General features: G+C 46.2%; 1 protein-coding gene across 1 annotated transcript in view; it reads left to right on the top strand.

Annotated features, from left to right (window-relative positions):
- Positions 1-27772, top strand: part of LOC124594282 (tektin-1) — a 188081-nt gene that overhangs the window by 116444 nt on the left and 43865 nt on the right. The window contains exon 6 of the mRNA XM_047132647.1: positions 7472-7694. Coding sequence (XP_046988603.1) covers positions 7472-7694 — 223 coding nt within the window. The remainder of the gene's footprint in view (positions 1-7471; positions 7695-27772) is intronic.

The following is a 27772-nucleotide window of genomic DNA, read 5'->3' as shown; positions in this document are numbered from 1 at the left end:
GGTTCTAGTTGCCTTTCTGAAGGAACAATATCTGGTACAACTGAAAATGGACTGCTAAACAGCTTTAACTCGTTTTGTGGGCACTTCGTGTCCTGAAAATTCGCCTCAAAACTTTGTTAAAGTTGTACGATTATTTCTGGTAATCACCAAAACTTATTTCTTCAGGCAATTAAACGGGTAAAAAATACTCGAAAAAAGTTGTTTCCCCTAAGAAGTTACCTTTCATATAGATGAAGCTTGTCCACGAATGCTTTAATTTTATCGCACATATCAGCAGTTAACAGGTCCTTTCCTTGAAGTGACGTTTTTAAGCTGTTTAAATGTCTTGTAATGTCAGTTTGGAAGGCCAGGCCCGCTGCCCGCTTCTCGTCACTCAGTGATGGTGAAGTTCCATAAACAATGCAATTTCTTTCATAACTGCGAAAAATACATCAAGAACTTTGTATCTGCAAAGCCACTGTACTGTGCAGCGATAAGGAATATCACCACAGGCTGGTTCCAGGTTGTGCAAAAAGCCTTTGAACTGGCAGTGGTTGACACCGTGACGCCTTACAAAATTTACACACTTCACCGCGATCTTCACGATGTCGGCGCATTTCACACTTTCAGCACAAAGAGCTTCCTGGTGCGCAAACCAGTGTGTGCTTGACATTCCTTTCCGAAATTCCGCCACAAGTTTTTTTCCTTTGCGGTGCACCATCTGTTGCCACAAGCCACACGGGATTAGCCGATCGGTCTAGGGCGCTGCAGTCATGGACTGTGTGGCTGGTCCCGGCGGAGGTTCGAGTCCTTCCTCGGGCATGGGTGTGTGTGTTTGTCCTTAGGATAATTTAGGTTAAGTAGTGTGTAAGCTTAGGGACTGATGACCTTAGCAGTTAAGTCCCATAAGATTCCACACACATTTTTTTGTTGCCACAAAACAAAGCCTGCCCCATTGCAAGCACATGTTTTCTACACACTCACAGGTAACCTGAAATATATCGTGACCTGTAATTGTGTACTCCATCGATGTAACATCTAGCAGCTCCGATTAACGCCCTTAACAACTATTGGGAGCTAAGCAATCTGTGGTTTCGACAAGGGCTAAATGTCTGGCACTTCTGCTTCAGTTGATTTTTCAAATCTGTGCGCACATCACGGATCCGATGAGGTACCGTCCGCTCGGAGAGGCAAACTTCTTCAAATTTCGTGATGTCTGCTGGCGTTAAGCACTCGACGCCGGCCAGCAGGCACGCTTTCACCGAGGGGCCATTGAGAATGGAGTTCCAATTGTTGCAATCAAGTGTGAATTTCGAAGCTTGATCGAAGCGCCGCATTAGTTTGGATCTTCGTCAGCGTGAACAGTCTACAGTAGTTGCATAACACATACGTCATAAATAAAATCAATACGCCGGCCGCTGTGGCCGAGCGGTTCTAGATGCATCAGTCTGTAACCGCGCGACCGCTACGTTCGCAGGTTCGAATCCTGCCTCGGGCATGGATGTGTGTGATGTCCTTAGGTTAGTTAGGTTTAAGTAGTTCTAAGTTCTAGGGGGCTGATGACCTCAGATGTTAAGTCCCTTAGTGCTCAGACCGTTTGAACCATTTTTGGATTACTGTCCAGCTCATCGTACTGCGTCTCGTGAAGAGACGTGTATGACGTTGTATATTATACTTCTTCGTTGTATTCAGAACTTTTGGCACACAAGGCACTGAGTCAATCCATCTTTCTCAAAAAACAAAAGCTGCTAATCCCAACTTGGCAAAAATTGCGAAGGGCTGCTTCTAGAATTCATTGCCGCCACTGCGAGGCACAAGAACTAACTAAGCAACATTCACGTAATGCAGCAGTGCCCATCAGCGGTGAAATGGACCGTTGCCAGCGGCCTACCCCTTAGCGCCTGCTTGCCGGACAAGCCCGTGCGCGCCCGCGGGCGCCCATCCTCCATGGTGCGTTTGGAACAGCCCGAACTAAATGGTACTACCATAAGCCACATACAATTCAAAAAGAATGACCTGATTGGCTCCTTCTCCGTAAGCTGGAGGAAGTATGTCATATTATCTGTGTAAGCTGGAGGAAGTGTGTGATATTCACTTTGACCGTACACTGCAGTATAGTTAAGTAAGACGTTCCTTCTGTTGGTTACACAAACGCTCGATAGCCCAAGGGCTATCGAAAAACACTTGACCCTGTCTTTACAATATTATGAAAAGGATAGTTGCTACTCACCACACAGCGGAAATGCTATGCGGCAGATAGGCACAACAAAAACACTTTACAGAATAAGCTTTTCGCTAACAAGGCCTTTGTCAAAAATAAACGACAAACACACAAACACACACACACCACCTACAGAAACGCTCGCACGCAAACGCAACTCACACACACATGACTGCAGTCTCTGCGAGATGAAGTCACACTGCAAGCAGCAGTAGCACTGCATGATGGCAGAGGCAACTGGATGGGGGCAGGAGGAGGCTGGGTCGTCGAGGGGGAGGGATCATAGGGTACGGGTGGGGGATGGTGAAGTGCTGTTAGGGAGTGTGCAATGACAAGGTGGAGACACGGTAGGGCAGCTAGGTGCATTTGGGAGGTGAGATGGAGGGCAGGGGACAGGTGGGATGGGTGGGGTAGCAGAAAAGTAGAGAACTAAAAAGACTGGGTGCATTGGTGGAATAGATGGCTGTGTAGTGCCAGAATCAGAACAGGGAAGGGACTGGATGGGTGAGGTCAGGAGGGTTACAGGAACGTGGGATATATTGCAGGGAGAGTTCCCGCCTGTGCAGTTCAGAAAAGCTGGTGTTGGTGGGAAGGATCCATATGGCACAGGCTGTGAAGCAGTCATTGAAATGAAGATTGTCGTGTTCCACAGCTTGCTCAGCAACAGAATGGTCCATTTGTTTCTTGGCCACAGTTTGTCGGTGGCCATTCATATATACAGACAGCTTGTTGGTTGCCATGTCCACATAGAATGCACCACAGTTGTCACAGCTCAGCTTGTAGATCACATAACTAGTTTCACAGATAGCCCTGCCTTTGATGGGTTAGGTGATGTTTGTGACCGGACTGGAGTTGGTGGTGGTGGGAGGATGCATGGGACATTTCTTGCACCTAGGTCTATTACAGGGATATGAGCCATGAATTAAGGGGTTGGGAACAGGGGTTGTGTAGGTGTGCCGGCCGCGGTGGTCGTACGGATCTAGCGCTGCAGTCCGGGACCGCGGGACTCCTACGGTCGCAGGTTCGAATCCTGCCTCGGGCATGGATGTGTGTATTGTCCTTAGGTTAGTTAGGTTTAAGTAGTTCTAAGTTCTAGGGGACTGATGACCTAAGATGTTAAGTCCCATAGTGCTCAGAGCCATTTGAACCATTTTTTTTTTTTTTTTTTTTTTTTTTTTTTTTTTTTTTTTTTTTTTTTTTTTTTTTTTTGTGTAGGTGTGGATGAGTATATTGTGTAGGTTTGGTGGATGGCGAAATACTGCTGTGGGATGGGTGGGAAGGATAGTGGGCAGGACATTTCTCGTTTCAGGGCACAACGAGAGATAGTCGAAGCTCTGGTGGAGAATGTACACTATGTGATCAAAAGTATCTGGACACCAGGCTGAAAATGACTTACAAGTTTGTGCCGCCCTTCATCGGTAATGCTGGAATTCAGTGTGGTGTTGGCCCAACCTTAGCCTTGATGACAGCTTCCACTCTCGTTGGCATACATTCAGTTAGGTGCTGAAAGGTATCTTGGGGAATGGCAGCCCATTATTCACTGAGTGCCGCACTGAGGAGAGGTATTGATGTCGGTCGGTGAGGCCTGGCACGGAGTCGGCGTGCCAAAACTTCCCAAAGGTATTCTATAGGAATCAGGTCAGGACTCTGTGCAGGCCACTCCATTACAGGGATGTTATAGTCGTGTAACCACTCCGTCACAGGCCGTGCATTATGAACAAGTGTTCGATAATGTTGAAAGATGAAATTGCCATCCCCAAATTGCTCTTCAACAGTGGGAAGGAAGAAGGTTCTTAAAACGTCAATGTAGGTCTGTGCTGTGATAGTGCCACCCAAAACAACAAATGGTGCAAGCCCCCTCCATGAAAAACACGGCCACACCATAACACCACCACCTCCGAATTTTACTGTTGGCACTACACACACTGGAAGATGACATTGACTGGGCATTCGCCATACCCACAACCCGCCATCGGATCGCCACATTGTGTATCGTAATTCGTCACTCCAAAAAACGTTTTTCCACTGTTCAATCGTCCAATGTTTAGCTCCTTACACCAAGCGAGTCGTCGTTTGGCATTTACTGGCGTGATGTGTGGCTTATGAGCAGCCGCTCGACCATGAATTCCAAGTTTCCTCACCTCCCACCTAACTGCCATAGTACTTGCAATGGATCCAGATGCAGTTTGGAATTCCTGTATGATGGTCTGGATAGATGTCTGCCTATTACATATTATGACCCTCTTCAACTGTTGCAGTCTCTGTTAGTCAACTGACTAGGTCGGCCTGTACGCTTTTGTGACGTACGTGTCCCTTCACGTTTCCACTTCACTATCAAATCAGAAACAGTGGACCTAGGAATGTTTAGGAGTGTGGAAATCTCGCATACATATATCTGTTGGGCCTTGGGAAAGGTAGTGTTCCATAGTAGTAAGGGTATGGGCATTAGGGGTATTAGTATAAAGGGAGGTGGTATGTGTGTGTGGTGGTAAAGAGGCAGGAACTGTGGAGAGTCGATGGAGGAAATGGTTTGTATATTTTATATAGGAGGGTAGGTTCTGGGTAAAAGGCTGAAGGTGCTGGTCTACGAGAGCAGAGATTCTGTCAGTGGGGGCATAGTAACTGGCCACAATGGGGCATCCTGGGTGATTTGGTTTATGGGTTTTAGGAACTATGGAGAAGGTAGGAGTGCTGCAAGTGGTAGGGGTGAGCAGAGAGATGGACTCCTGGGAGAGGTTCTGGGATGGGCCTAAGGTTTCGAAGAGAGACTGGAGATGCAGCTGGATTTCTGGATTGAGGTCTCTGGGGCAAGGTTTGTAGGTGGATGTATTTGACAGCTGCCAGAGTCCTTCTGCCAGGTAACCCTTGTGGTTCAAAACAAAAGTGGTGGAGCCATTGTCTGCTGGTAGGATTATCAGTCTCGGATCGGTTTTTAGATGGTGGACTGCAGTTCTTTCTGTGGATGTAAGGTTAGTTTGCATGTTGAGGAATTTGGGGAATGATGGTGAGACAAGGTTTGCAGTTAAGAAATTCTGGAAAGTTAACAGGGATTGTTACTTTCCATCCTGGATTTTCCATTATTTGGTCTTGACCCTATCTTTCTATCACTAACAGAACCCGAGGTACGAGCCCTGGAAAAATCGCGTTTTATGTCCGGCGCTTTGGAACGAGTTTGTTCAAGAATATTCACTACTGTCCATTAAAATTGCTACACCAAGAAGAATTGCAGATGATAAACGGGTATTCATTGGACAAATATATTATACTAGAAATGACATGATTACATTTTCGCCGGCCGGAGTAGCCGAGCGGTTCTAGGCGCTACAGTCTGGAACCGCGCGACCGCTACGGTCGCAGGTTCGAATCCTGCCTCGGGCATGTATGGTTGATTGGTTGGTTGGTTGGTTTGGGGAAGGAGACCAGACAGCGTGGTCATCGGTCTCATCGGATTAGGGAAGGATGGGGAAGGAAGTCGGCCGTGCCCTTTCAGAGGAACCATCCCGGCATTTGCCTGGAGTGATTTAGGGAAATCACGGAAAACCTAAATCAGGATGGCCGGACGCGGGATTGAACCGTCGTCCTTCCGAATGCGAGTCCAGTGTCTAGGGCATGTATGTGTGTAATGTCCTTAGGTTAGTTAGGTTTAAGTAGTTCTAAGTTCTAGGGGACTGATGACCACAGCAGTTAAGTCCCATAGTGTTCAGAGCCATTTGAACCATTTGATTACATTTTCACGCAATTTGAGTGCATAGGTCCTGAGATATCAGTACCCAGAACAACTACCTCTGGCCGTAATAACGGCCTTGATACGCCTCGGCATTGAGTGAAACAGAGCTTGGATGGCGTGTACAGGTACAGCTGCCCATGCAGCTTCAACACGATACCACAGTTCATCAAGGGTAGTGACTGGCGTATTGTGACGAGCCAGTTGCTCGACCACCATTGACCAGACGTTTTCAGTTGGTGAGAGATCTGGAGAATGTGCTGGCCAGGGCAGCTGTCGAACATTTTCTGTATCCAGAAAGGCCCGTACAGGACCTGCAACATGCGGTCGTGCATTATCCTGCTGAAATGTAGGGTTTCGCAGGGATCGAATGAAGGGTAGAGCCACGGGTCGTAACACATCTGAAATGTAACGTCCACTGTTCAAAGTGCCGTCAATGCGAACAAGAGGTGACCGACATGGCACTCCATACCATCATCCCGGGTGTTACGCCAGTATGATGATGACGATTACACGCTCCCAACGTGCGTTCACCGCAATGTCGCCAAACACGGATGCAATCATCATGATGCTGCAAACAGAACCTGGATTCATCCGAAAAAATGACGTTTTGCTATTCGTGCACCCAGGTTCGTCGTCGAGTACACCATCGCAGGCGCTCCTGTCTGTGATGCAGCGTCAAGGGTAAATGCAGCCATGGTCTCCAAGCCGATAGTCCATGCTGCTGCAAACGTCGTCGAACTGTTCGTGCTGATGGTTGTTGTCTTGCAAACGTCCCCATCTGTTGACTCAGGGATCGAGACGTGGTTGCAAGATCCGTTACAGCCATGCGGATAAGATGCCTGTCATCTCGACTGCTAGTGATACGAGGCCGTTGGGATCCAGCACGGCGTTCCGTATTACCCTCCTGAACCCACCGATTCCATATTCTGCTAACAGTCATTGGATCCGATCAAAGCGAGCAGTAATGTCGCGATACGATAAACCGCAATCGCTATAGGCTACAATCCGACCTTTACCAAAGTCGGTAACGCGGTGGTACGCATTTTTCCTCCTTACACGAAGCATCACAATAACGTTTCACCAGGCAAGGCCGGTCAACTGCTGTTTGTGTATGAGAAATCGGTTGGAAACTTTCCTCATGTCAACACGTTGTAGATGTCGCCACCGGCGCCAACCTTGCGTGAATGCTCTGAAAAGCTAATCATTTGGATATCACAGCAACTTCTTCCTGTCATTTAAACTTCGCGTCTGTAGCACGTCATCCTCGTGGTGTAGCAATTTTAATGGCCAGTAGTGTACAAACATTATGAACATAAGAAATTACTGGAACCTCCCACAAATGGTAAATGCTACATAATACATGATGGTGTTTAAACTGACGATCCTCAGGCCGACAGCAAGCGACTCTAACCGCTACTGCACAAGGCATTCTGCACAGCTGGCGACAGTATTTTGTCGGGTGAGCTTACTTTCGCTGGTGTCAGATGCCCAGGTATTCTGCACCGCCGGCCGAGTGAGTGAGACGGAGCCTCCTTTGCCGGCAGGCAGACGGACGAGGCGTCGTGGGCGGCGATGACGCGGGAGAACGTGTCGGTGGCGGCGGCCGAGGTGCGCCGCTCCGAGGAGCTGCGGGGGCGCGTGGACGCGACCCTGGCCGCCGTCAGCCGCGCGCTGCGCTCGCAGGCCGACGCCGCCGACGCCGCGCTGGCCGAGCGCGCCGCGCACACCGACCAGTGCGCCAGGGACATGCAGGCCGACCTGCTGCAGGTACCGGCGCCAGCATCATCTTGTACGGCCGCTGGGAGAGTCACGTCCATCATTTTCTCCAGTCTTCTCGCTACCTCCTTGCCCCAATATTCTTATCCCTTACTTCTTTACCCCTCTACTGTAACCTCTCTGTTGTCCATATACACTGATCACCCAGAACATTATGACCGTCTGCCAAATAGCTCGTAGGTCCACCTTTGGGACTGATAACAGAGGTGTCGTGTCGTGGAATAGAAGCAATGAGCCCTCGGTAGGTCGGTGGAGGGAGCTGGCACAACATCTGCACACACAAGTCGCCAAATTCCTATAAATTCCGTGGAGGAGGCGATGAGCCCTGACGCCAATTTCAATCACGTCACAGATGTGTTCACATCTGGCCGATTGGGGGGTGAGCACATCACTGTCTTCCTCGGACTGCTCCAGCATACTCCTGACCTTGTGACATAGCCCTTTATCTTGCTGAAAAGTGCCACTGTCATCAGGAAGCATGATTTCCATGAAGGGGTGTACGTGGTCTGCAACCAGTGTAGGATATTCCTTGCCTTGCAAGAGCTCCATTGGATCCATGGATGCCCTCGTGAATGTTCCCCAGAGAATAATGGAGCCGCCGCCAGCTTGTCTCCATCCCGCAGTACAGGTGCCGAGGAGCTGTTACCGTGGATGACGACGAATTCGCGCCCTCCCATCGGCATGATTAAGCCATGGTAAAAATTGCTGTTTTGAAGAGCGCGCCACAGCGCATTGTGTGAAGCAGTCGCCCTCCGTTTTTGGTTGTGGCGCCTCTGGTGGGAAAGGGGAAAGGTTGCCTGTTCACGTGCGCTATGAGCTCGCCTGTTGGTTAGTCGGAGTGAGTCTGGGTCAGTCACTCGTCACCAGTTGCTGGTCTGTCTCTCGTCCGCATTTGTGCGGCAGTTAGTGTCTGTCTGTCGTCTGGAGTTTCAGTATGTCTGTCGTTCGGATCAAGCTTTAAGGCCGGTTGGATCGATCGGTTGGTCGGTCGCGCACTGCGACACAAGATGCCTTGTCCATCTTAAGCGTCGGCGCATGTGAGGTCGCCACGTGAGTCCAGTGGGCCACGCAGTATAGCGAGGGATAGTGGCTTCGCGGTCGACACGAGAGCAACAGGAGTCAACCCACGACGTCAGTCTGGCCGGTGCGACCTGCGACGTCGTGGTGTAACTGGTCCTCCGAGCGCTTCTGGGCCCCTTCAGTTACCATCTTGTGGAGCTTGGCTCGGTCCTTTCCTGGTGCATGGATGTCGTTTTGCCAGTGGGCGTGTTTCTTCTGCATGGTTGGGTCCGAGCCAGTATATCAGCCGTCGTGTGTCTGGAAGTGAGTGGGAGACGCACCAGCAGTGCAGTCGCGACGGAGCAGCAGTCGCGGAAGGAGCAGCGGACAGTCGGTCGGTTCGTGGGCACCAGGAAAGTCGGGAGATCGGCGCGCCTTCCTGCGTCCGGTGAAGCGGCTGGCAGCCGACGGTTCGGGAGAGCGATTCGGGGGTGCTGCGCCAGGTCTTTTCCAGAAATCGCAGTTCATTAGAAGTTAAGTTCAAATGGTTCAAATGGCTCTGAGCGCTATGGGACTTAACATCTATGGTCATCAGTCCCCTAGAAGTTGAGTGATTGGTGATATGTTCTGTGATTCACTCTCGTTTAATTCTACTTGTTTTCTTGGTCAGTCTCTCGTCCCCAGCTTGCTCGTCTGTCTCTCGTCCGCATTTGTTAGGCAGTTAGTGTCTGTCTGTCGTTCGGAGCTGCCTCTGTGATGTTTGTCGGATTCGGTGTGTTAACGAATTTATTGCTTGAAATGTAACGGCCTAATTCCTGAAATATGTTTTTTATCTTGCCTATCATCTTGAGAGGAGGAATATGTGTACTGTAGAACATGTTGGCCAACCTTGTATAATTTTATGTAAGATTGCATTTCATGGGCTTTTATTTAAATGGTCATTTTAGTATATAAAGTTGCCACCCTTCCACCGTTATAAAGGCTGCGTTCACACTGCCGGCCGGGCCGAGCCGGGCTGACGCGTACTGGCTCGGCTCGTGCCTAGCCAGCACCCCCTATAGGGGGTGCTGGCCTAGCCAGCTCAGGCCGACGAGTAGTGCATTCACATTGCGCGCCGCGCCGAGCCGAGACGGCGAAATGGGGGAAAATCCACTTCTCCGATTTTCATGTTTTAAAAATTCTTAGCGGTATATAAGACTTCGACACATCGTTTTATGAACTTATTTTTTCCTTAAAAGCGTTACTTACGTCGTGAAAAAAGAAAAAGTCTACTTTTCGTTTCGCGTGATTTCTTAGTTTCGTAACGCTTCCCAACCGATTTTGAAGAAAGTATGCGGCTAAAGAATCTGATTTTTGTACACGTGGTAGTGCAACATCTTAGCTTCGTATTGAATCATTTATCTTTCCATATTTCGTAACAGTCATTGTGAAATGATGCTATTTGTCAACGTTGTGCACTTGATTTACAAATCTTGTAGTGAAAAAGTTGTGTAGCGAGTAGCTTACTGTTAGATCCGTTTTAGACCATACATTGTTGGGAATGAAATGTAGCTAAAAGTACCAAAAAGTTTTTGAAATGGTAATGATACTGATATCTGTCTCTGGTCACAAGTAATGCGAGCTATTCAGTGGCGTCAGTGCCGCGTCCGCAAGCCACGGAGTTCGCGCGGTTACAGCTTGGTTTAGTGTAGTCATATAATGAAGGATAGAAAAAAACTAATTACTAGTGATCAGCGCAGACCTGGTGTCGGTCCCTCGTATTATTTTAATGGCCTCATTGTCTAGATAAATCCAAATGTATGAGAATTTTTCCCTCGGCTACAGGACAATCATCTGCTACGCTTTTATAATTGGCCACACGTTGCATCACAAAAGACAAACAATTATTTGTCATCAACATCCTACAATTAGTATGATGTACATTTCGTATTTCGAACTAAAAGATAACTGAAGGGCAGTTCTGTAGTCTCGTTGTCTACTTTGACAGAAAAAATAATGGAGAGTTAATGAAACTGCTGTAGATCGGCACAGATGTGCGTTTCATTGTTCTTCATTGTTTTTTTCCTTCCTTGGCGGGCTGTGCTGACCTGTCAAGGTAATCCCCACTCTTTGGCTAAATGGCTGGCCGGAGGCCAAATAAATAAATTTAAAAAGATCCCCACCCTTCGACAGCTGACAAGCAAGTCAGTAGAAAACGCAGCTGCAGTCAACAGTTGCTCGCCTTTAGCTAGTCTGTGCTGTCGTGTAGAACAATGTCACTCTTTTATTGGTATTGTTTTGACTCTGCAGTAACTCGTCGAGTTTTGAAGTGCAGAAGAACTAGGACGTTATGGATTCATCCCATAAATAGCGACAGACATTTACAAGAGTTTTTTCTTTATATGAAGAACTTAAAAACTATCCTGAAAAATTTTATTCAAATTACAGAATGAATCATAATACATTTCAGTATGTGCTGCAGAACATTCAAGACAAAATTTCTAAAGAGAACACAAATTTTCCCAGAAGTATAACAGCAGAAGAAAAATTGTGTATAACGATAAGGTAAGATTCGTTAGTACACACTTTTTGGTTTGCAGTAGAACTTTGTACAGCATTCACTACCTCCAATTAATTGTAGTCATGCTTTTGTATTTTAAATTTCACAAACGCTTACCTCTGAGGGGAAGAGAGTTTATGGGACTTCTGAGAATCATTAGGAAGTAATTAGCTTCGTCATTTTGGGTAATGTCTTGCTGTGCCTTCAACGAGGAATCACAGAAATACTCCTTCAGAATTTTCCAAGTTTTTTCTTTTTTCTTCATGATGCAGAGCTTGGCAGTGGGGATGGTTCATCATGTGGAGCCACTGATGACCTCACAGAATTCTTTACATTACCTTGTAAGATAGACAGATTGATAGGCGAAGAGTTTTGAGATAATGTCCTCTGACTCGGTGGTTCTATTTCCACTGATAAGGAACTGCCACAGCATGACTTTACAATGCATTATGATCTGGTAGGCACACATTTCCGTCCCTCAGTGACACTCATATCTGTCTCCGTTTACAAGTAAATGCGAACTATTCAGTGGCGGCAATGCCGCGATCGCTGGCAAGGTATTGTTGTAAATGCATGTAAATACGGTAGATTAAATAAATGAAATAAAAGAAATTTCGCATGTATCATTATAATAAACGTAATTTTTCCTCACTGATTGTGAAATGTGAGGTAACATTTTAAAATAAAAGACGTGTGCAGTCACACTTGTGAAGAAAGCAGAAGGGAGACGTGTGATGCGTGTACTGCAGAAGCTGTGGTGCTGCGCCACAGGCTCGCGCCTGGGGTCGGCTCGCGCCGGCAATATTAAACACTCGGAATGTCGCCGGCTCGGCTCCGGGAGGCTCACGCCGTGTCGGCGCGGCCCGGCCGCCGGTGTGAACACCGCAATTCGAACCCTGTGTTTGATATTGGAGCGGGCGGCGGCCCGGCCAGGCTCGGCTCGGCCCGGCCGGCAGTGTGAACGCAGCCTTTAAGGCTTTTCTTAGAAGTTAAAATCAAGTTGCACCGTCGGTGGCAAGTTACTCTTTTAATTTTAGTGTTTTGTACCATTTCCATCACTCCTACGGGGTGCATAGTTTGTGTGCTTGTATGAATTGTTAAAACTTTTACTTAAGGTAATCTGGTGTGTTGCAGATTTGCACCAGTGTAGTCTTTCAGAGGTTGTTGTGAGCGGTCGTGACTACGGCCGTGTCAAAAGGGAGCGGCAAGGTTCTCAGCCCGAAAGCTCATACACTAAAAAATTTGTTTCTTTCTGCCTCTGAATAAATTGTAACTTGATATTTAGAGGGTGCTTTCTGCTTATAACTTTCAATCTGTTTCTTAAAAAAAAAGGCTTTTGGGAAAAGCAATTTCATTTTGATTTCATTAGTTACTCCCTGGCAACTACTTCCACGTTCACATAGTGTGATTAAATGTTTTAATGTTCTTGATGAATCGCTAGTAAATAAAGTAAATTCTTAAGAAAAAGCTTTGAAAGTAAATTCACAGTTCAATTATGAAGAAGATATTGGGATCCATCAAACCCAGCAATGTTCTGCCATTGTGCCAACGTCCACTGCCAATGGTCACATGCCCACTTCAATCATAGTTGGTGATGTCGTGGTATTAACATTTTCGTCTGCACGGGTCGTCCGCTGCGGAGGCCCATCTTTACGAATGATCGGTGCACTGTGTGTTCAGACACGAGACATTTGTACTCTGCCCAGCGTTAAAGTCTGATGTTAGTTCCGCCACAGTTCGGCGCCTGTCGTGTTTTTACCAGTATGCCCAGCGTACAACGTCTGACATCTGTCATGAGGGATGGCTGCCCAACCCCACGGCGTTTGGACATGGTTTCACCTTGTGTTGAAGAGACTCACCACAGCACTCCTCGAACACCCGACAGTGGTGTAGTTTCCGAAATGCTCGTGCCGAGCCTCCGGGCCATTGCAATCTGCCCTTGGTCAAACACAGGTCGCCCACCTTTCCCATTCTATATATAGACTCACTGATACTATGTGCACTGTGTATGTGTCTGACTAGCAGTCATTCTCCGTCAGGTGACGCTGCTGTCACCTGGACGGGCTTATATCGATAGTAGATCTGTGGTCATAATGTTATAGCTAATCAGTGTACGTCTGATACCTGTAATGACCGTTAAGAGCCAAAAGATTATTTTTCGATCAGTTTACCGGTACTCATCCTAGCTTTATTGGCCAGAAGAGCTACATGAAACTGGAGTTGACAAGAAAAAGAGGAAGCACTAGGGGCGCCATGTGAACTTAGACACCAGACAAGAGCGTCCTAAGTAAAGCCAGAATTCACTGCTCTCCAGGTAGGAAATTTCTCTGAGCTAGTGGCACGAGGTTTGTCACTCAGTAACACAATAGATACTGGCGTAATTAGTTGAAGGTACTGCCACCACAAACATTAGACTATTCCCAGATAGGAGTATCACGCAGAACTTCAGAATACTGCTCAGAACCATTGAAAACTTCTATAAAAGAAACGATTCTCACGCAAGCGAGGGAGATGGTTTTGAGTGGCTTAAGGGAACCCTCTCTGTACCATCGTCGCCACCGAAAGAAGACGACCGGAATGAGCTGATACTGAATTCGTAAGAAGTAATGGGATCTAAATCTACAGACGGAGAATAAATACAAAGTCTCCAGTACCGTGATTGAAACTTGAATACCTTTCAGTAGTAGTTAGCCTTCTCCAGAAGACTGAAGTTAGTGATTTTAACTTTCAGTCATTCAGAACATGTGTGTCGTATTCAGAACGAGTTGGCAATCAACCCCTGTTCCTAGAACAATATCCCTGTTAGAGTTCAATGCAGATAGAACAGAAACAGTTCTACTGTGTATCTCTGTGCTATACACTAGTGGAGGACCGCCGTCGATTCTGGCCAAACTAAACATCGGGCAATGGACCACTTTCGCTCTTCTCTGTATAAGTGTTCCAGGAACCAATGATCTGATCGTCCACTAGTCAGGCACTTGTGCTTGTTATATTTTGCTGTCATCAGCATATTACTATATACGCCACCCTGGCCTGTTCTGACCGCTACTGCCATACAGCAGTGCTGCTCATTCACTGTTGGAGTACTGGCTATTCTTCCAGTTTTATTGTTCGTGCTAATACATATAAAAGCGAAATTCGTGCTAGACTAATATGTGGACACTCTGTTGAAAGGGTACGTAAAATATCACTTCAAAAATCATTTTGCCCGTAATGGGAAATAGACTGACACTTTCCGTCGGCAAGGGCATTGCATGAAAGATGAAGTGAGCAGCATTTGTCTAGGCTCACTCCAGCTACTCACTGCAAAAACGGAACTTCAAATATCTGTCGAAACACCAGAGAAAATGCGCCTGACGACTCTTGGGACAGACATTGATCAGCCAGAACATTATCACCACTGTCCTACTATCGCCATAAATCCACTCTGGGGAGCATTCACATGGGCATCCACTGGTGGAGTGGTGCTCATGCAAGGCACCATGACGGCCAAGGAGTACCACACACTGGTTGCAGACCATGTACATCCCTTCATGACGATCATGTTTCCCGACGGCAGTGGCATGTTTCAACAAGATAATAAGCCGTGTCACAAGGCCAGGAGTGTGACGGGATGGTTCGAGAAACACAGTGTCGAGTTCCAATTGATGTACTGGTCCCCAACTCGCCAGATGTGAATCCAGCCAAACACATACGGGATGTGATTCAACGTAGCGTCGGGGCCTATCACCCTCCTCCCCGGAATTTACGGGAATAAGGTGACTTGTGTGTGCAGATGCGGTGCTAACTCCCTCCAGCAACCTACCAAGGCCTCTTTGCTTCCATACCACGGCGTGTCGCCGCTGATATTTGTGCCGAAGGTGGACATATGGGCTATTAGGTTGGTAGTCATTATGTTCTAGCTGATCAGTGTACATTTTACTCCTAACTCTGCTTCCTAAGTAGATATTTAGTGATATAGAGCAGCTGTGCACGTACAAAAACAAACTTCTATCAGCGTCTTATTGGTTCCACTTGAATCCCACCAAATGTGGGATTCTCATACAATGTTGTCTCACAAGACTATGTAATAAATGTATATTAACAGGTCTGACAAGCTCTCTATGGTTCTTAGTCGCCATGTAGCAGTCATATGAACCTACGATAACAGACTTTGTGGTCAGTCTTCAGGGGCGGTATTTGGGGGAAGACTCCATGTCAGATTACTCACAGGAAGAACCAATTACCAGAGGGCAAGCATACAACTAAATTACCTCCCTGTATAAATGTTTAGTGTCATAGAACAGCAGTGCGCATACAAACAGATGTTAGACACATATTGTTGTTGCGGTCTTCAGCCCAAAGACTGGTTCGATGCAGCTTCCCATACTACTTTATCCTGTGCAACCCTCCTCATCTCCGAGTAACTGCTCCAATCTACATCCTTCTGAATCTGCTTAATATATTCATCACTTGGTCTCCCTCTACGATTTTTCACTCCACGCTTTCCTCCAATAATAAATTCGTGATCCCTTGATGCCTCCGTAAGTTTCCTACAACCGATCCATTGTTCTAGTCAAGGTGTGCCACCAATTCCTCTGCTCCTCATTACTGTTCAATACCTCCTCGTTAGTTACGTGATCTACCCATCTAATCTTCAGCATTCGTCTGTAGCACCACATTTCGAAAGCCTCTGTTCTCTTCTTGTCTAAAATGTTTATCATCCATGTTTCACTTCCATACATGGCAGCACTCCACACAAATACTTTTACAAAAGACTTCCTGAAACTCTTACCTTGCATCGCCAGTCTACATTTTATAACCTCTCTTCTTCGACCATCATCAGTTGTTTTCCAGCGCAAATAGCAAAACTCATCTACTACTTTAAGTGTCTCATTTCCTAATCTAATTCCCTCAGCATCACCTGATTTAATTCGACTACATTCCATTATCCTCGTTTTGCTTTTTTTCATGTTCATCTTATCTCCTCCATTCAAGACGCTGTCCATTCCTTTCAGCTGCTCTCCCAAATCCTGCGACATCTCTGACAGAATTATAATGTCATCGGCAAACCACAACGTTTATATTTCTTTTCCCTGGATTTTAATTCCTATTCCAAATTTTTGTTTACTTTCCTTTGCTGCCTGTTCAATATACAGATTGAATAACATCAGGGATAGGCTACAACGCTGTCTCACTCCCTTCTCAACCACTGCTTCCCTTTCGTGCTCCTCCACTCGTAACTGCCGTCTGGCTTCTGTGGAAATTGTAAATAGCCTTTTGCTCCCTGTATTTTATCCCTGCCACTTTCAGAATTTGAAAGAGAGTATTCCAGCCAATAATGTCAAAAGTTTTCTTTAAGTCTACAAATGCTATAAACGTAGGTTTCCCTTTCCTTAACCTATCTTCTAAGATAAGTCGTAGGGTCAGTACTGCCTCGCGTGCTCCTACATTTCTCAGAAATACAAGCTGATCTTCCCCGAGATCGGATTCTACCAGTTTTTCCATCGTCTGTAAAGAATTCTTGTTAGTATTTTGCAGCCGTGACTTATTAAACTGATAGCTCGGAAATTTTCACACATATCAGCACCTGCTATTTTTGTAATTTAAATTAGTATATTCTCCTTGAAGTCTGAGGGTATTTCGACTGTGTCATACATCTTGCTCGTCAGATGGAAGACTTTTGTCATGGCTGGCTCTCCAAAGTTAGTTCTAACGGAATGTTGTCTACGTCCCGAAGGCTCATTTCGACTTAGGTTTTTCAGTGCTCGGTCAAATTCTTCACGCAATGTCATAACTTCCATCTAATTTTCATCTACGTCCTATTCCATTTCCATAATATTGCCCTCAAGTACATCGCCCTTGTCTAGACCCTCTGCGTACTCCTTCCCCCTTTCTGCTTTTCCTTCTTTGTTTAGGACTGGTTTTCCATCTGAGCTCTTGATATTCATACAGATGGTTCTCTTTTCTTCATAGGTCTCTTTAATTTTCCTGTAAGCGTCTTCTATCTTACCCCTAGTGACACATGCTTCTACATTCTTACATTTGTCCTCTAGCCATTCCTGCTAATCCATTTTGCACTCCCTGTCAATCTCATTTTTGAGACGTTTGTGTTCCTTTTCTTCATTTACTGCATTTTTATATTTTCTCCTTTCATCAACTAAATTCAGTATCTCCTGTCACCCAAGGATTTCTAATAGCCCTCCTGTTTTTATCTTCTTTATCCTCCGCTTCCTTCACTTTTTCATCTCTCAAAGTTGCCCATTCTTCTTCTACTGTATTCCTTTCCCTTGTTCCTGTCAATCGTTCCCTGATGCTCGCTCTGAAACTCTCTAAAAACTCTGGTTCTAGCAGTTTATCCAGGTTCCATATCCTTAAATTCCCACCTTCTTAGAGTTTCTTCAGTTTTAATCTACAGTTCATAACCAATAAATTGTGTTTAGAGTCCACATCTGCCCCTGGAAATGTCTTAGAATTTAAAACGTGGGTCCTAAATCTCTGTCTTCCCATTATTTAATCAATCTGAAACCTTCCGGCGTCTCCAGGTCTCTGCCACGTATACAACCTTCTTTTATTATTATTAAACCAAGTGTTGCACACATATGCTTACCAATCTGTAATTGAAGGCCACAGACATAAAAAACGCTGCAAATAGATTACGTTTTGCTTTACTAGGCAACGAGATAACATGGTTGAGACTTTCAGTTATACAAGTACCAAAACAGATTGATGTGGGACTGAAACCAGCACTTTCCAGGCAATTAAGACTGATAATTGTTACGTAAACTATCAAACAGTGATACTGAAATAGATGGTCCCCTATCTGTGATTTAGAAATCACCACGTGAAGCATTTGAAATATTTTTTAGTGGAGCATTTATTAACGGGTAGAGGGAGTGAAATTCGATTTGTCACCTTTGATGCTGCCATATAATCAAGACTATGTGTATTATTATTATTATTATTATTATTATTATTAGCAATTATGCACTCACAACTATGCTTAGCAAAAACACCATTTTGCAATGCTACAATTAAACCACATATTAACGTTATGTGATAAGTGTTGGCTTTGGCAGTTAGTATTGTGTTCGACTGACACTGCAAAGGGTGGTGTGTTCCTAATTTAATAGACTGTCTCTCTGGTGTACATGGCAGGTGTGAGCGGCCATGACATGTTTGTGCTTGATGGCTGTTGCCAGCTGGATTCTGCACTACCGTGAAAAATGTTGCAGCCGTGTCTCTTCCACAAACTGTACGTGCGTGATTAATTTTTCAGAAAAAGCAGCTCATATCAAAGCAATTCCAAAAACAGCACGTTCTCGCTTTGGTAACATGAATCCTTATGTCTGTCTACTTTCCCCACAAAGATTCGTACTGCAAAAAAAAATTAAAAAAATGCTTTGGCCTATCTCATTACGTTGTGGCTTCATTTTGATGGAGCTGGCTGACTGACTGCCGACGTCCATGTGTGTGTGTGTGTGTGTGTGTGTGTGTGTGTGTGTGTGTAACGACCTGAAGCAGGAAGACCAAGCGCTGAGTGCAGCACCATTCAGCCGCATGGAGAGGTCACTACAATGTGTGTGTGTCACATCCAAAGCCGAGAGAAGGTGTGATGTATAATGGCAGTTCTGTATCTTATATAAAGTTATTTTTATTATTATTGGATTCAAACGTGTTGCAACAATTCTCTCTCCTACTTCTTAGGGGTTTTACAAACCCATGATAAAAACTGGTTACACTGGGCGGTGGGTGTGTTTTTACTTCAATCGACAGTCTGTATGGCATACCTGGAAGGCGTGAACAGACATGACATGTTTGTGCTTGGTGGCCATTGCAGCTGGCAGTTACAGCTCTCCTACTACTCAGTCTCTCTGTGTCGAACTTGTAATTTCCATAGACTGTCAGTCCTACTCATAATGTCTTAGCTGCAAACTTCCTAGAAGTTTAATGTACCACTAATCGTGTTTAGGATGTGTTGCACAGTTGTATTTTGTTGTTAATACGTCGCATTATGCTGGACCTAAGTGAATTCAAAGGTGTGGAACTGTCTTTCTTTTTATTTTATTTTATTTTATTTTTATTCTTCAAAGAGTAGCTTTCCGGTTCACTCAGTATTTCATGTTAATGTGAGGTGCTTTCTGTTGACTGATCTCATATTAATATCCTGATCACATATAGGCTATGACAGTGTTTCTTTTTTGTTCGTCTTGGCTATTCCTTCTGTTATGTAATATATGGACGAATGGCAACTATGTGTTGCTGCCTGTAACGTACACAGGCTTGAGGAGTGAAGTGTACCGACTGCACTTTCTCATTCATGTATCATATAGAATGTTAATAACGTTCGAAGGCATTACTTTTCAGCTTGCCCTCGTACCTTCCACTGATATTTCCCACCATTTACAGAATACGCCAACACACTCTAATGTCAATGTGCCTTACGTTAATATTTACAATCATTCTTTAAGGCTGCCGCTAATGGTCTTCTCTCTAGAGCGTACACACCTTGGTACATTATTGGACTATTATTAAAACAAATTTGCTAATAAACACCCGCAACCTAATCCTCTTACTACAGAGTAAAAGCCTACTATTGAAATCGAAGCAGTCAAAATCAGTGGAGCTATGACTGGAGGAGTCGTGAGAGAGGTGCTGTAATTTTTTTTCTTTTTTTTAAGTTTGGATACTTCTTGAGCAATGCACAGAATACATCATACATACTCTCTGATGATGACAAAGTGACTTACGTTAATAGTTGGAGGTCAGTGGAGCGTAAAACACCATGATGTTAATGTGACGTCTAGAGCAGTGGCATGACACTCATATAATTCGAATAATAATAAAATTACTTTGTTACTGGAAACGGTCCAAAAGCAGTGGAGTCCCCCAACGACTGCCCAAGAGCATGATGATGCTCGTGCAATCGAATTATACTAATTACACTTTGGCGTTACTTTGGTGCACATGTCGTCTGAATACTTTGGAGCACAGCGCACAATATGTCATACATACACTCTAATGTCAAACTGTCTTACGTTAATAATTTGGAGAACAAAAGTGCAGATTATTCGGATGCTTTTGGGCATGCTATTGTCAACATGAAGAACAAGTACCAAATGGTGAGCATATCATTATTTATGGGCACTGACGTGGTGTTACACAGGCATTTTGTGTGTGACATGCCGACGCTACACATGTCTGAAGAAGCAAGTGTGACATGTGTAACAGTTGTATGAAGCCATCAGAGCGTTCACATACTTCCGAACACATTTGTTGTTGTTGTTGTTGTTGTTGTTGTTGTGGTCTTCAGTCCTGAGACTGGTTTGATGCAGCTCTCCATGCTACTCTATCCTGTGCAAGCTTCTTCATCTCCCAGTACTTACTGCAACCTACATCCTTCTGAATCTGCTTAGTGTATTCATCTCTTGGTCTCCCTCTACGATTTTTACCCTCCACACTGCCCTCCAATGCTAAATTTGTGATCCCTTGATGCCTCAGAACATGTCCTACCAACCGATCCCTTCTTCTAGTCAAGTTGTGCTACAAACTCCTCTTCTCCCCAATTCTATTCAATACCTCCTCATTAGTTATGTGACCTACCCATCTTATCTTCAGCATTCTTCTGTAGCACCACATTTCGAAAGCTTCTATTCCCTTCTTGACAAAACTATTTATTGTCCATGTTTCACTTCCATACATGGCTACACTCCATACAAATACTTTCAGAAACGACTTTCTGACACTTAAATCTATACTCGATGTTAACAAACTTCTCTTCTTCAGAAACGCTTTCCTTGCCATTGCCAGTCTACGTTTATGTTTACAATAAATAAAGTCTTCACAAGTGTGAGTTGAACAACACCACAAACTAATAACTTCCGGGACACGCGGCGCGGGGAGTGGGGAGTTCAGGGGGGCCTTGGCACATGGGTGGCAAGGGGTAACAACGCAGAGATCGTGGCAGGCGGCGAATTCCAGGAATGCTGATGCTGTTGACACGAGCACAATTGCCTGAGCACTGGATGCTGATGGCGGCGATTCCGGAAATGCTGACGCTGATGTCAGCGAAATATAACAGGCACAACTGCCTGTTAAACTGATGCTGACATCAGCGAAAGTGGTCCATCGCCCGATGTTTACTCTGCCCAGAACCCGCAGTAAACCTCTACTTACACTTCAGCAATAAAGTTTCACTGCTCTGAGTAGTCAAGGATATAATCTAGGGAAAAGATATTACACCCGTTCTCAAGATTTAGTAGATATACGTAGGTTGGAACTTAAATAGTGGCAACACTGCTATGGAGACGCTGTGCAATGGAGTCTACCATTGTCGCTTGTAGCACACATTGTTGACATACCTACCTTACCTCCGAGCAAATGGACTCGCCTGTCCCATGTCACCGGCGTGCGCACAATCGAGGGAAACACAGTCACTTGTGAGCGAGCGGTCTAACTAACGTATCGGTGTTACTATGTTTTCGAAACAGGAACAACGGAGTTGGATCAAGATTGAATGTGCCAGAGGTCGTACAGCACGACAGTGTCATCAAGGTCTTCAAGAGGCGTGCGGGGAATCGACATTGCCGTACACAACAGTGGCACGTTGGCTAAAAGCCTTCAACGAAGGTCGGCAAACATGCATCGGGCAGGTCGTCCTAGCGTCCCTGAAGAAGTGCCTGCTGTTGCCACGTTAGTGGACAGTAAATCGACGCCATACGATTCGTGAGCTCGCTCACGAAACCGGATTAGTGCATATGACTGTGCTTCGCATCCTGGACAACCGAAGAATTGCATCGTGATGGATACCACATGACTTGACGGAAATGCAGAAATGGATGCGTTACGACGCTGCTCAGACGCACTTGGAGCGCTATGAGCGCGAGAGGCGTTCTTACGCCGTATCGTAACACTGGATGAGACATGGGCCACATCGTACGAGCCAAAACTGAAACGCCAATCCAACGAATGGCGTCATTTTGCGTCACCGCGAAAGCGAGTCAGAGCCCCTGTATGGTGAAAGTTGCGATGATTCTCGTGTACGACTGTGATGATGTTGTCCCAAGGCATTACGTTTCTGCACGGCAGACCGTCAATGCACAGTATTACTGTTCGTTTTTGGAACATCACCTGCGACGAGCTTTGTGAAAGAAGCGGTGACACTTTCCGTGGGCGAATACGGCGCAAGCAGTGGCTGTTCTGTTCGGTCGATGGGACTGGAAAGTACTATACCACCCACCATACTCCCCGGACGTAAGTCCTTGTGACTTTGATTTGATTCCGAATATGAAGGAACCACTTTGTGGCATTCGCTACAGAACTGTTCCAGAGATTCGATAGACAGTAGACCACTCCATTCGCACTATCAACAGAACAGGCTCTGCTAACGGTATACTACACCTTCCACATCGCTGGCAACGGGTTCTACACAACGCTGGTCACTACTTTTTAGAACAGTAACAGGTGCAAACATGTAACTCTTTTGTTTCAGTTGTGAATAAATACAATAATTGCCACTATTTAAGTTCCAACCCTCGTATATTACAGTTAGCATGTAGGAACAAGATTTATATGTCTGTGCAGAATTGCTTACTTTAATAAAATGTGATAACCAAGGTCTGTAGAAGCCTTTTCACCCCAGAACTTCCTCTAATTAATTCACGTATTGGAAGCAACTATTTCAGTGACATTTCTCATTTTGAAGACTTTACTGAAAGACCACCCTTCAGCCATTTCTGCCCAACCTTAATTCTTTTTAAGGCGCAGCTAAAACAGCACAACAGCTAAAACAGCAGGTCACTACAGTGCGATCAGTCATTAGCTGAAACACTGGGTTACTGAAGTGCGATAATTCATTAATATCGCACCTTTTGGAACATAGCGCATTGACATTTACCAAGTGTATCGGTATAGAACAGAGGAAAAAAAGTGTTATGGCCAGCAATGGGAAAACCCCCCTGCAGTCTGGACGGGTTGTAAGGCTGTTGACGGATTTATACTGAGACAGTTCACGCTCGAGTGCAGGGACTAGTAATAATACGGAACTGACCGTTATCACTGAGCAACAGCACTGGACTAACCGCACTGGTCTAGATGCTGTAACATGCCAAAATCGTCATCAGAATTGTCAATCTGAGTGTGGACTCAGTCGCTCAGTTAAATTATAGCGTGGAATTTGTTTGTGATTGTTTTGTTGTAAGGTTCCCTGTAGTAGCCGATTGTGTAGCTGTTTTAATTATAGCGTGAAGAGCCAGACAGAGTTTCTTGATGCAATAATTTACCAACAGCCGAAAGTGGTAGCACATAGAAGTTCATAAAATAAAATAAACTTCCACAAATCATACGGCTGTTGGTAAATTATTGCATCAAGAAGTTCATGCTAGCCGTCGTCCCACGATCCGTAATGGATCAACGAAGACACAGTTTCTGTGATACTCTTCCATTCTCTGTTAACTGCCGATGGCCGCTTTTCGCCTTTTCTGAATCAGCTGAAGTCGATTTCTATCTTTGTCAATTACCGCTTCTCCCAGATATGGGAAATTCGGACGTCGTTGTTCCACAGAAGTCGTATTGCAAATATATTGCTGATTATTTGAAGAAATCAATGACGTATTATCTCTGCCCTCAGCTTCATATTGACACCTTCGTCCTTGATGATACTTCATTGTTTTCTGGAACTATGAGTACAGTTCACCGTGCTGGCTATTTCACATAATGCATTCGTTTCACCCACTTCGCCAGTCCCATGTACACTATGTGATCAAAAGTATCCGGGCACCCCCAAAAACAAACGTTTTCCATATTACGTGCATTTTGCTGCCACCTACTGCCAAGTACTCCGTATCAGCGACCTCAGAAGTCATTAGACATCATGAGAAAGCAGAATGGGGCGCTCCGCGGAGCTCACAGAACGTGGTCAGGTAATTGGGTGTCAGTTGTGTCATACGCCTGTACGCGAGATTTCCACATCCCTAAATATCCCTAGGTCCATTGTTTCCGATGTGATAGTGAAGTGGAAACGTGAAGGGACACGTACAGCAAAACAGCGTACAGGTCGACCTCGTCTTCCGACTGACAGAGACCGCCGACAGTAGAAGAGGGTCGTAATGTGTAATAGGCAGACATCTATCCAGACCAACACACAGGAATTCCCACCTGCATCAGGATCCACTGCAAGTACTATGACAGTTAGGTGGGAGGTCAGAAAACTTGGATTTCATGGTCGAGCGGCTGCTCATAAGCCACACATCACGCCAGTAAATGCCAAACGACGCCTCGCTTGGTGTAAGGAGCGTAAACATTGGACGATTGAACAGTGGAAAAACGTTTTTTGGAGTGACGAATCACGATACACAATGTGGCGATCCGATGGCGGGTTGTGGGTATGGCGAATGCCCAGTCAATGTCATCTTCCAGTGTGTGTAGTGCCAACAGTAAAATTCGGAGGTGGTGGTGTTATGGTGTGCCCGTGTTTTTCATGGTGGGGGCTAGCCCCCTTGTTGGTTTGCGTGGCACTATCACAGCACAGGCCTACATTGGTGTTGTAAGCAACTTCTTGCTTCCCACTGTTGAAGAGCAATTCAAGGATGGCGATTGCATCTTTCAACACGACCGAGCACCTGTTCATGTGTGTGTGTGGTTTGAGGTTTTCGGGCGCTAAACAGCGTGGTCATCAGCGCCCAAACGCATAGAAACAGGAACACATGCAGTGAAGGGACGAAGACGGACAGCGAACAAGGAGAACGGCTAAAAGACACAGATCTGACGCAGTTACAATCCTCACATACAGAGGCAAAACAAGAGGAGAAGAAACGCACTAAAAAAGGAAAGGAAACACAAGGAAAAGAGAACAGCAATCGAAGTGAAACAAGTAGGTAATCGTGACTGGTGGACCTCTTACCTAAGGCCTGGGTGAGCCAGTCACCCAGCAGCACATTAAAATCCTCTCCCTAAAATCCGAGGCAACAAATTGGACAGGACACAAAACCGTAAGACCTTAACCACAGTCGTTGCGTCGTCTTGCAAAATAGAGGGCAAATCTGGTGGCAAGGAAACCACCGCCCTCTGGTCAGAGAATAAAGGACAGTCAAGTAAAATGTGGCGGACAGTTATCTGGACGCCACAAGCACTGCAGATTGGGGGGTCCTCCCGCCGGAGTAAAAAACCATGCGTTAAGGGACTGTGCCCGATGCGGAGGCGAGTGAGGAGAACCTCATCCCGCCTGCATGACTGGTAGGACGTACGCCATGGCCGTGTGGTGGCCTTGACCAAACGCAGCTTATTTTCACCGACTGCCAGCCACTCCTCTTCCCATTGACGCATAACACGAAAACGCAAAAGGGAGGTAACAGCATGGAGGGGGACGGCACATTCAACAACGTGAGGGAGGGAACATGCATCTTTGGCAGCCACATCCACCAGTTCGTTTCCCCTAATACCCACGTGCCCCGGCACCCAGCAGAAAGAAACCTCCTTCCCCTGCCGTTGCAGGTGGAGTAGGGCATCATGGATGTTCTGGACGACCGTATCCGCTGGGTACAAGTGTTGCATGGTCTGAAGGGCACTCAGGGAGTCAGAACAGATGAGAAACTTAAGACTGGGAACACATCTCATCTGCTCCAATGCCCGCAAGATCGCAAACAATTCGGCATCAAAGATGGTAAACGCTGCAGGAAGCCGTAACTTGACGACTCGATCAGGGAAAACAACAGCACAACCAACAGAGTCCCCCTGTTTAGAGCCATCCGTAAATACTGGTACATGGTCGGCATGCTGGTTTAAAATATCGTAAAATAAGGAGGTAAAAACAAACGCAGGAGTGCAGCTCCTCCGGTACTCTGACAAGTCTAAAAGGACGCTGGGCCTCTGGAGCAACCAGGGAGGCAGGCGGGTACAACCCTGGAGTTGGGGTGCCACACGCTCCACACCAAGGGACTCAAGCAAATGCTTGGCACGAATCCCAAATGGTCTCGTTGCCCTTGGACGACTGGAAAAGAGACGTTCCATAGGCGGTCGGGCAACAGTAGGGTATGCAGGGGAGGTAGGACAGGCAAGGAATTGACACACCCGTCGCACCATGATGAGTTTCCGCCGGATGGCGAGCGGCGATTCCCCTGCCTCAGCACACAGGCTGGGGATGGGACTGGTACGGAAGGCACCAGTAGCCAGCGTGATACCCTCATGGTGTACTGCGTCAAGAATCTTCAGATACGAAGGCCTCGCTGACCCGTACACAGTGCATCCATAGTCAAGACACGACCGGACGAAAGCCCTATAAAACTGCAACAGACGCGCCCGATCTGCTCCCCAGGACCGATGGCTCAGACACTTCAAAATATTCAGTGCCTTCAGGGCCCGCACCTTGAGGTCTCTAAGGTGCGGCAACCACGACAACTTGGAATCAAAAGTGACGCCCAGGAACCTCACAGTGTCTCTAAAAGGAAGAATGGTGTCCCTCAGACGCAATTCAGGGGAGGTAAAAGCACGTCGAGAACGATTAAAATGAACACACACACATTTGTCTGCAGAAAAGGTAAAACCCGTCTCCGCAGTCCATGCCTCTAATCGCTTTATCGTAAGCTGCAGCTGCCGACTAGCAGTGACAAGACTGGAGAAAGAACAGAAAACAGCAAAATCGTCCACAAACAAGGAGCACTGGGCAGGACTCCGGATAGTGGACGTGATACTGTTAATGGCGACGGCAAAGAGGGTGACACTTAAAACGCTTCCCTGAGGAACACCATTCTCCTGCACGTACAAATCAGATAGCACATTACCAACCCGATATCGAAAGAGGCGGCGGGAAAGAAAGGACCGAATGAAGATGGGGAGATGGCCACGAAAGCTCCACTGATGGAGCTCATTGAGGATAAGGCGGCGCCAAGTAGTGTCATACGCCTTATTAATGTCAAAGAATACACTTAGACAATGCTGGTTACGTAGGAAGGCCTGCTGGATGGCCGCCTCAAGCAGGGTCAAGTTGTCTATAGTTGAACGACATCTCCGAAAGCCACACTGAGAGTGGCTAAGGAGCTGCCTGGTCTCGAGCAGCCAAACCAGGCGACGTTTGACCATGCGCTCCAATGTCTTCCCGACACAGCTCGTCAAAGCAATACTCCGATAACTACTGGGATGCATTCGGTCTTTTCCCGGTTTGAGGAGGGGAACCAAAATCGCCTCCCTCCACGAGTCAGGGAACGTGCCGGATGACCATATCATATTAAAACAATTCAGGAGAACTTCCTTGGATGGCAGCAACAAGTGCCGCAGCATGCTGTACAGGATTTGATCATCACCTGGCGCAGTATCATGAGCCACAGACAGCGCCGAATCCAGTTCCCACATTGTGAAGGGGCAGTTGTAGGGTTCAGAATTTGGAGACCGGAAGTCCAAGTGATCCCTCTCTATGGCAGTGCGGTAGCGGCAGAAATCTGGATCACAGTTAATAGTGGCGGTAGATTCGGCAAAATACATGGCCAGTGTCTGGGCAATGTCTCTCGGCGCCGTGAGTAGACAACCCTGATGCAGCAATGCCGCGACAGGTAGTTGGCTG

The sequence above is a fragment of the Schistocerca americana genome, chromosome 2, assembly GCF_021461395.2.
Source record: "Schistocerca americana isolate TAMUIC-IGC-003095 chromosome 2, iqSchAmer2.1, whole genome shotgun sequence".
Classification (NCBI taxonomy): Eukaryota; Metazoa; Arthropoda; class Insecta; order Orthoptera; family Acrididae; genus Schistocerca; species Schistocerca americana.
The sequence above is the reverse complement of the archived record's forward strand: the minus strand, read 5'-3'. Positions and strand labels throughout refer to the sequence as shown.